This window comes from Copadichromis virginalis, linkage group LG3, assembly GCF_057382275.1.
Source record: "Copadichromis virginalis isolate Kocher_CV1m ecotype Utaka linkage group LG3, C_Virginalis_male_GT1.1, whole genome shotgun sequence".
Taxonomy (NCBI): Eukaryota; Metazoa; Chordata; class Actinopteri; order Cichliformes; family Cichlidae; genus Copadichromis; species Copadichromis virginalis.
This window is the reverse complement of record NC_140620.1, coordinates 37,636,886-37,647,763: the sequence shown is the minus strand read 5'-3', so window position 1 is coordinate 37,647,763 and position 10,878 is coordinate 37,636,886. Positions and strand designations below refer to the sequence as shown.

The window sequence follows — 10,878 nt, the reverse complement described above, 5'->3', positions numbered from 1 at the left end:
TGTGTAATCACGGGTTTACATTTATTCTGGACTAGAACAAGACACATTTTGCAAACAAAGGTTGAGTTCTATCATAGGTAAAAGAAAAAGGTTGAATAGAACAAGAAAATGTTTTGACATCTAAGGTTGAGTTCTATATTAGTAAAAGAAAAAGGTTGAATAGAAGAAGAAAATGCTTTGATATCTAAGGTTGAGTAAAAGATAAAAAGAAAAAGGGTTGAATTCCTCGTTTCAGTGGTTGAAATTGCTGTTTGCCTGTCCCCTGACGAGTGTGTGAAATTAAGTAAAGAGGGCAATTTGGAGCCACATAGAGATAGATGGGCTAAATTGGGTGTATTACTCTGTGGTGTAATAATAAAAAATAAAAACAGAGAGAGAGAGATAGTCCGAGGTGTGTAGTGGTGTGAAATATGTTGGGTTTTAAAACTGACGTAGAGAAAGGAGAAATAAAGGAAGAGTGGAGAATTACTGAGAAGTAGAGAGAGGAGTGTGTTGGGAGATTGGCATGCAGTCTGCGCTGTAAAGGTGGGCGTGTTGCCTGCTGGTCTATTTAACAGTGATGAAAATGATATTAAATAAATCTCTTATTGTGTTAATACAGGTGGCTACGGACCTGGACCAACCACCCCCCACAAGCACAGCGGCTGAAGCAAAATTATAGTAATGGAAACCACACCCAGCAAAAACACAAGTGATTACTGACGGAAAGAAATTTCTCTTTTGTGAGTTTAGACATGATCTTAAGAATTTGAACATGTGCATGTCGTCCTGTCAACTTGGTGGGTTATGAGTTGATTATATTGTGAGAAAAAAAAATAAAAAGGGGGAGAGAAGGCTGACACAGGGCCTGGCCCGGTGTTTCTCCCCTCTCTTTGTAACACAGCCAACACAACATAATTTTCCTGTTTGTTTGTTTTTGTTTTGTTTTGTTTTTGCTTTTTCTCTTTATGTTTAATTACAGGCTGCTTTGCTGGCCCTGAAAGCCGAGGCTGACCTGGACTCCTGCTCTCCCCTCTACCATCTTCGACGTGACCCTGACCAAAGGCTGCAGCAGCTGGACCCACAACAACAACCTGAAAATGTCAACAGTGCTGCAGGAAAGCGATCTCATGCAGCAGAGACGGAGAGCGTTAAAACCAAGGCTCGTTTCACTACACGGGGGAAAATTCTCAGACAGCTTCAGCTGACAGAGCTGTGACGAGACGCCCGCCAAGCCCAAAGGAAAAGTAAGGCCGAGCAAAGGAATGCTGACCTTAACAACTCTGCATTAACACTGTGCAGGACAGTGATGGACCAACACGGATGATCGGGCAGCAAAAAGGGCGTGACCGAGACAGGAGGAGCAACTGAGGTCAAAAGGCACCTCAGAATGGACAAAAACACAGAAGAAGATACAGGTTTCACCTGCGGCGAGCATGGACACTGGAGAGAGGACTGCCCCAATTGGGGTCAGAACCAGGATGGACAGAACTTTGAGCAGCAGCAGCAGCAATGTCTGTTTATGGCTCAAGGCCTTGATTGAATTGTTTATTGTGCTTCACACAGCCCTGGTGAGGTACAGTGGCACAGAGTGAAAATGATGAACTAATAGAGTAAGTTTTAGGTCGGAGTACGGCATTTTCTGTGATTGAGATTTAATTCAAGGAGGAACAAAAGGTGTTACGGCACCTGAGGTTCTCATTCCCACACAATATTGTCCCAGGAGAAGCAAAAGATTTCCTGTGAATTTCTGGTTGACTTTTGGGTTTTGCTTAGCGCTAGCTTGATTTTATCAGTGAGCTTTGGGTTGTGTTCTTTCTCTAAGAGAGAGAGATGGTTTTATGCTTGGACATGTCTGCAACGGGCCCTAGTATGTGTTATTTTAGTAGTATTGTGTTGGTTACGTCTGTTTTCGTTTTTGTTACAGTGCACTGAGATAAGAAGATCTGAGAGGTGATAGGTTTGTAGCTTGAACCCATCCGCTGGAACGTTGAAGACAATATAATTACACTGCAAAGCAAGACACAAGTAGACAAAGTTCTTCATGTTGCTCATGCATGAGGGAGTCCTGCCTGGAGCCGAGTGTCGTTCCACCACTTGACCTCCGTCAGACTCTCAGCCAGGCTCCCCATAGCACTCCTTTTATTGTGGTTATATGAATATGCATAGGGTCATTAACATATGACATCTTACATAGGTATACATGTGAACAAAGAATACTGTGTATGTGTGTGTGTGTGTGTGTGTGAGGTCAAGGTGTGACCCTGTGAAGACTCCCCAAACGCTGGTGCCAGGAGCGGGTCCATCTGAACAAAAGGCTCTTATACTTAAACAGATATAAGTGTGTTTGCTATACCATATATCAGCAAGAGAAGATACGACCTCTCCTAGGAGGTGTGTGATTTATGCCAGAACACTCTGTAGAGGGAGTGAACGCCCTCCCCCTTCATGCTACTCAGAGCCGTTACAGACCTCCTAGGATGAGACATTCTTTCAATCTACAAATGATTATACACTTCTAAGCATATGTGGGTAAATGTTTCTAAGCATAAATGACAATCAACAATACAAAACCTAACAATCAGGACTTTATCTATGTTTTTATGCTATTTCAAATTGAAATAGATTTTCTCCTAAATACCCAGAATAGCTCATCACCTCTCAACTAGTAAAGATCCACTTCCCATTTATGTATGCTATACAGTAACCTATGAAGGCTATTATATGGTTCATATGGTGCTGCTATATGATGGACATTCTTCTGCTGGGAAAACAGGACTGCAGTCTGCAGAGGGAGAAGAAATGAGGAAGCAATTTGAGATGTAAGAAAATGAAGAGGGAAAGTTCTGAAAATCTTCAGAACTCATTGGACTAAATGTGAACCATAATGAGAAGGCTTCTCACAGTGATTGGAGATTGAGCCTGAATTATAACCCTGATTTAACCCTTCTTACATCCTGTTTTTCAGATGTTCATTCAGCAGCGTCTCACAGTGAGTCCTGACAGAGTGCAACACTTCACCTCTGACTCTGTCTCACTGACCTGTGAGGGAAACTTCACTGAGTGGAGAGTGAAGAAGTTTAGTGAAAAAGGCTTTTTTCACACTGCTGTGACTGCCAGAAACTGCGTGGATCCTCTTATGAGATCCACAGCTTACAGGAGGGTGTTACTGTGTACTGGTGTGAGTCTGGATCAGGAGAGTTCAGCAATGCAGTCAACATCACTGTACGAGGTGTGTTTAGAGTACTTTTTCTCTTTATTTAATTTTTTCTTTCTGGCTCAAAAGCTGGAGCTACTTAATTGCTACTTAATTAAAACAGACAAAAAAGACTACTGGAGATGAGACTTCAAATTGCAGAAAAACATGTTTATTGAAATACAGTTTTAACAAAACTACTTTTAAGTATCCCCAAGCATAAGCTATGTAGCATAGACTGAACATAATTGGAGACCGATCTGGGACAGCAGCTCTGGTGCCCTCAGGGCCTCCCAATTTATTGAGAAGTGTCCCCAGGTGTACCCAGGTCACCCAATCCATGGCTTCCTAATACCAGCAGATACTCTGAAAATCCAATACTTTCCAGTTCTCACCCTTAGTTCCCATCCCTGCAAGCATCCAACTCTGATAAGTCTTCTATGCATATACTAAGCCAAGTAGCACATCTCTCTGCCACAAGGAAGGCCTTGAGGGTGCAGGTGCTCTAAACCTCCCACTATGTTCCATGAACCAGAAATACAGATAATATGGCTGGGAATATAGAAAATAAACAGAAGACTATGGAGCTCAAACACAAAACTCATCACAGCCTAGAATAAACCTGAAGACCCAAAGAACAGAACTGTAATAAAAAGATTTAAAAAAAGAAAAGCAAACCCCCCAACATCTCAAACTCAAAATAACCATGACAATGGCTGCATTTAAAGGGACTTCTAAACATAAAACTTGTTAATGTTAAAATGTGTCTTTTTTGATCGTTTTGTTTCTTTACTTTTTTCTAGAACATTTATTTCATGAGTCCCTAAAAGTTGTGACATTATTGTTTCTTGATGTGGCCTAAACTTACTAAACTTACACATTAAATACAGTTGATTTGAGGTTTGATTTTATCAGATCTGGTTCGACTTTGAGTTTTGACTTATTGGTCTGATTTTACCTGAAACTTTAGGCTTCGGATCTGAAATCGGTTCATTTATTGTTCCATTCATCATCAGACTTGTTAGTGGAATTATCCTCGTGCTGCTGCTGTGTTGCTGCAGAAAGATAAAGGGTGAGAGCTTTTCTCATCAATGATTTGATGTGACAATTTTAAGTAAACTGATTACAAACCAATGTAACAATAATTTTTAATTTTTTTTATAGATCGTTGTTGTAACAGGTTGGTGCAAAAGCTTTCTTTCATTTTAAAAATAACATGACATTATAGGTATTCCTGATTAAACTGATTAAATACCCAGCAAATACACTGATACACTGTATTTATTGCATATTTTAGTCTCACTCAGTCTCAGAGCACATCACCAGCACATCTCATCACCAACAATGATGAGAATGACGTTTACACCACTATTCTTTCTGGTCAGTCCTAGAAACTATGACTTGCAATATTTTTAACACTAAGTTTGTGAATAAACAAATATCATACAAAAGTAATTTCTCTTTTGTTGTCTGCCCTGCAGGTGATTTTCCAATTTATGAAACAGTCAGATTCTCTGGAAATGCTGGAGGTGGTACAGTATAACCTCTGATAATAACAGAGCTATAAAAGATGTAATGATTATAAACTGACTGATCAGACCTGATGTCATGTTATTATTTAAGGTGGACCAGCAGATGAACATAGAAATGTCACATCTACTCTTGAGCTTAAAGTTATTGATGAGAAGACTGAGTTCAGAAAATGTAAGGATCCATCCATCCATTCATTTCCGCTTATGCTTTTCAGGGTTGTGGGGGTGCTGGAGCAGGGTACACCCTGGACAGGTCGCCAGTCTGTCGCAGGGCCAACACACAGTGACAGACAACCATTTTCACTCACATTCACTCCTGCATTCACACAAATGGGCAATTTAGATTTTGATCAAGTAATGTACCCCACCAACTGGGCAGCACGGTGGCACAGTGGTTAGCACTGTTATCTCACAGCAAGAAGGTCCTGAGTTCAGTTCCACCATCAGGCTTGGGTCTTTCTGTGTGGATGTTCTCCCTGTGTTTGTGTGGGATCTCCAAGGGTACTCCCGCTTCCTCCCACAGTCCAAAAACATGCAGTTTGTAGGGATAGGTTAATTGATCAAACTAAATTGCCCATAGGTGTAAAAATGCAAGGATATCACACTTTATTAATATGTTATTGTAACTCCTAATCTCGAAATAATGATAAAAGGGAGCTTTTTAAAAAAATTAAATATACTAACACTGTTATCTGAACAGGGAGAAATGATGACCCAGATGGGAGCTCTGACTACGATGAAGTGAATCTTGAAACAGACTCAGGTACTTCACAGGATCACTAACAGTGTTGGTCAAGTAATTAGTTACTGACTACTGTTTACTTTTCCAAGAAAGTAATCCAGTTACTTTACTGATTAATTATTTTTAAACGTAATTAGCTACTTTATTACTTAGTTGCTTTTTAAAAACACGATACACAACCTGAATACATAATAAAGCAATAGACATTTCAGCCCAATTCTATTTTTTCTGCATAATCCATCATATGAAATTTAATCAAATGAAAAAATCTCTTTTTAAAAATAATTTTATTAGTTTTAATCTTTTGACTTCATGCACATTGCATCAAGATAAATATTACACATTGTGTATCTACACACGTCTGTTGCTGGCACAGACATCACACACGTGTATGTCATGGTCATGAGACACTCTCACAAACAAAATTGCTGTTTAGTAATGCCTTGTAATTACTTTTTTTGCAATAGTAATCCCTTACTTTACTTGTTACTTGAAAAAAGTGAACGGATTACAGTAATGTGACGCGTTACTACCATCCCTGATCACTAATAATCAAATTACTTTATGAATGAAATAAATCATATTGTTCTTACAGTAAAACAATTACGGAATTTTGTTGGAATAAGTTTAATTTATTTTATTTAGTTACATTCAGTCTTTAGCTTTAGCTTAGCTTAGCCACAAAATTAAAAACAAAGCAAACAAACAAACAGGACTTTCAAATTTCACAAAGACATCCATCTAAAATCAGGAAAAGCCGCATAATAAATGTGCTTTTTCATACTATGAATGTAAAATAGCACAAGACTGTTCATGGACAAGAACATAAAATAAATAATTAAACTTTAACCATGTTTGATAACATTTCTGTAACTATAAAGTAATATAGTTGACTCGCCACTCATGGAAGACTGATGATACCATTTACTTTTGTATTAAACCCTTATTAATGTTGCAGTAAATGTAATCGGAGCACTAGGTGCGGTGACTCCCAAGCTAGGCGAGTGGCTCCACACACATATATATATATATATACACACACACACACATATATATATATATATATATATATATATATATATATATATATATATATATATATGTAGATGAGGAACCATCATGGAAGGACAGGCCCCTGCGGATGTAGCGGTTCCGAATGACAGCAATATCAGGAAGAAGGAACACGAGAAGCTGGAGAAATACCAAGGGCTCAGAGAAGAGCTCGAGAGGATGTGGAGGGTGAAGGTAACGGTGGTCCCCGTGGTAATCGGAGCACTAGGTGCAGTGACTCCCAAGCTAGGCGAGTGGCTCCAGCAGATCCCGGGAATAACATCGGAGATCTCTGTCCAGAAGAGCGCAGTCCTGGGAACAGCTAAGATACTGCGCAGGACCCTCAAGCTCCCAGGCCTCTGGTAGAGGACCCGAGCTTGAAGGATAAACCGCCCGCAGGGGCGTGCTGGGTGTTTTTTTGTGTGTATATATATATATGTGTATATATATATGTGTATATATATGTGTATATGTATATATATATATGTATATATATGTATATATGTGTATATGTGTATATATATGTATATATGTGTATATTAGAGGTATGTATATATGTGTATATATGTGTATATATATGTGTGTATATATGTGTATATATATGTATATATATGTGTATATGTGTAAAAAAATGTTCTTAATTAGTCTGACTTCACATCATCACAGTGGACTAATAAAAGAAACATTTTATTTACGGGGTGTCAAAATGTGACTGAATTAATATCTTACGTTTTGTTTCCAGAGTGGCAACACTAAAGATACCAAAGGACACATGAACACACATCAGGCTTTGATTTCACAGTTTGCCACCCTGGATAAAGCACAGTACCTCATACAGATTGATACATTTTACAGTTTGTCCCCCTTCTCCCCCCCCAAAAAAACAACAAAAAGAAACAAAAAACAAATCTGAATGGACATCAGGTCAAACCAGAATTTTAAACAAGGGGAACCAAAACAGTCTTCTGCAACTGTAACACTGAACTGTAATGTTTTAAATGATCTCTCCCACGGACTAAGATTCTTTGTCAAAAACTTTATCTAGAAGATTAAGCCTGAGGTTTAGAAAATTAGCTAGTCTAAAGAATTAAGGAAATAATTAGGAGAAACTTTTAACTATAAAGGTCACATGTTAGACTATTCTGTCAGGGCATCAGTTACTCCTTATTTATGGTGGTTATGGAGTTCTTTGATACTACATTCAATGTTACAGTGCTTTAGACATGTATGTCTGAAATCTGTTAAAGCTGAATATGGAATTAACTCTTAACTGGGAATATCATAAAGTTGTGTGATAATATTTAGGAATGTAAACATCAGCTGAGGTCCCACAGGATCTTGGCTCGGTCTGGTGTCTCCCAGTTTGACCTCGGGACTTTCAGGCCATACTCAGCACAGATGTTTCTGTATACGCCACTTTGTCTATGGTGTTCTATCCCGTGCCTGCTAGCATCTTGGACCCTGCTGCATTTCTTTGTCTCTTTTATGCTAAGTATTAATGTGCTGGAAATTAAATGATTGAATCAAATGGTTTTTTTCGTAGTGTGTGTTCTCTCTATAAACACGATAGCATTAAAATGGGGCTGACGTCCACCTTGGTCATGTTGGCGCAGAGTCATTTTAATATGGCTTTGTTATGTACATTACAATAACAGGTTATAATTGTTTCTGAATAACTGTTATTGTTTGAAAAATAAAATAAACAAACTTTCACTTGAAATTCATCACTAAACAATGAAATGAATGATACACATGTACTATATCCGTATAAAGCAAACAGTTACAGTCAAAATTATATCAAGTACATTAAAATGGTTAACAACAGGACAAATGAGAAAATCCTGCACTTTGCACTTGTTTTTACACTTGTATCTACAATGTTATTAAAGTATGTTTAAAAAGAACAAGAAACAAAAGCAATGTTCATTTTAAAGTAAATACTGACCAGAAAGTGAGCTGCTTTGGTATGGAAAGCCAGGAGTGACATAATGAATTAATGAAATACAATACAATATAAATATAACCTCAATAAATGAAGTCAGTGTTCAGCAGGGGTTATGGCAGAGGTGTACCGGGACCTGCACTTTGTCGGCGGTAATAACAGCTTGAGCGCTTGCGATGCGAGCGGGTCTATCCCACGCTTTGCTGTGAGAGTGGGCAGACATCTCCAAAATCATCGAAGCACTTTTGCAAAGAGGCTCTATCTTGACAAACCGACCAGATATCAGAAGATTAAACCAACACATTCTCGGCTAAAAAATATTAAAACTGTATCTGGTGACACACAAACAGGGTTTTTCAAAGTACAGTTCTGTTAGTTTCCACATGCCGGTTGTTGGTGTGCAGAAACTAAAAACAATGGTCACCAGGCCAAAGCAATGGTTTTGACTCGATCAGCGTTAACCCCGCCCCCTGGGTTTGATGGGTGAGCTTGATAGATAAAATTATTTCATGGTGAGAGCTGAAGGAGTCAACTGTGCCAAAATGAATCAATTAAATACACCATTAAATAATTAATTTAATTTAATTCTGCAACATGCTGTAAACTGAGTCAATCTGTTTGGAGGTCTGTGCCTTCCCCATGGTGCCACTCTCTGAAATACTTTGTGTGTTGTTGCCAGAGCAGACCGTCACTTCTGGACAGGCGTAGATGGTATCTGCTTTGTGGCTTTCCATGGAGATCATTTCCTCTCTTGAGCTGCTGGTCTGTATGGACTGAAAGACGTCCACGCTCTCATAAACAGGGCCAGGATCATTGGAAGACGAGACTCTAGACTGAGATAATGGCAGTGTTCTTATGACCTGAACATTAGATGCTTGTGCATGGAAATAATGAAGTAAAAATATGTATTCAGTCATATTATCACACCATGTACCAGAAGTAACCTTCCTAATTCTAGGAATGAGCAAGTTATATGATAAATATCTGTTACCAAATACATCTTACCTGGTAGGATTTGTATTTTGTTTTAACTAAAAAGAAGGAAAATGCTCCGAGGATAATGAATACAGAAACAGGAATAAGTATTCCTTTTAGTATGAGTTGTTGTGATTTCTCTTCATCTTTAGTAGATTTGAAACCTGCAGATTTGAAAACATAGTTTCAATTAGTATTTTTTTTTCTTTTCAGACATAAAAATAAAATGACTTTTATGATAACAAACAAAAATTGAATTATTTAAATTACAGGGAAAGATAGAAGAAAATATTCAGTTTATTTGTCAAAAATAAAATCAATAGCCTGTTATTTAAATCTAATACTTAATACTCACACATTAAGTTTTCAGAAGCTTTATTTGTGCTAACATGGTTGTTGCCTCTGCAGACCACAGCTCTGTTCTCAGTGAAGATGGTGATGTTGACCTCACTGAATGATTTCTGAGATGTTCTGCAGCCGTCTTTATCACAAACAGACCAAAGCCAATAATCCTGGATGGAGCAGTTTACTGTGATACTGCAGAGTCCAGCAGACTGGTTGGAGCCAAGCTTTGACATTATAATGACAGGTCTGGGAACCACATCTGTGACATGGAGCCAAACAGACAAATTAATGATTTAATGCAAAAAGAGAACTGACAATGAACTAGGTGATTATAAAATTGTAGGCTATGTGGTGTTGTGGTTAAAGACAACAACCCTTCAGCCAAGGAAATGTTAAAGCTGGCTGTAAGGTAAATGCTACCAAATCCAGAAAAATATAATATGTAAAATAGATTCATGCACAAGTTAAAATGGTAAAAATGGCCTGCATTTAAAGACAAAGTTTTTCTTATATCTTACCTTGAACAATGACTTGATGCTTCTCTGACATTGAAATAAAGTTTTGGCTGTATGAGACTTCATATATCCCAGTGTCTGTATCAGCCAGGTTATTAATACACAGGGAGAGGTTCCCAGCACTATAAGTCACTCTGTGTTTGTAATTTGGATTGATTTCTGTATCATCAACAATAATTATTGTGTTAAATTTCCATTCACCACGTTTATATGGTGGCGGTTTCCTGACATTCAGACACACTGAGCTGTTTTTCAGCTGATAATATGTCGCTGTTGGGTCCTCTGCCATGAGACCTTAAAAACACATTAAAACACATTATTCCACCTTAAAATCACAACATGCACACAATACATATATTGAAGCAGGTGTACGATAAAGGAAATCACTTTGTAATATTTTGTTTTGCCACATTAGGTTGAGAATAATTATTTTTATTACATCATCAACCCCCCCCCCCCCCCCAACATTTCATTTCACTTATTAAACTTTAAACTTTGCTTTATTCATCACAGTGACAGTTATTTTCCTAATGAAATCTCTGATACATATCTTAAAAAATTGATTCACATAAATAATAAATAGGAAATCTGCTGTGCCTGGT

At 38.0% G+C, this 10,878-nt stretch overlaps 1 protein-coding gene across 1 annotated transcript; it reads right to left on the bottom strand.

Annotated features, from left to right (window-relative positions):
- Positions 1 to 8,659: 8,659 nt before the first annotated feature.
- On the bottom strand, positions 8,660 to 10,371 carry LOC146714545 (uncharacterized). Its single transcript, XM_085450935.1, has 4 exons — positions 10,280 to 10,371; positions 9,772 to 10,020; positions 9,447 to 9,580; positions 8,660 to 9,274 (listed from the first exon to the last, which is right to left on the bottom strand). The coding sequence occupies exons 1-4, from the start codon at positions 10,308 to 10,310 to the stop codon at positions 9,023 to 9,025; spliced, it is 666 nt and encodes a 221-aa protein (XP_085307061.1). The 5' UTR covers positions 10,311 to 10,371; the 3' UTR covers positions 8,660 to 9,022.
- Between the last annotated feature and the right edge of the window lie 507 nt (positions 10,372 to 10,878).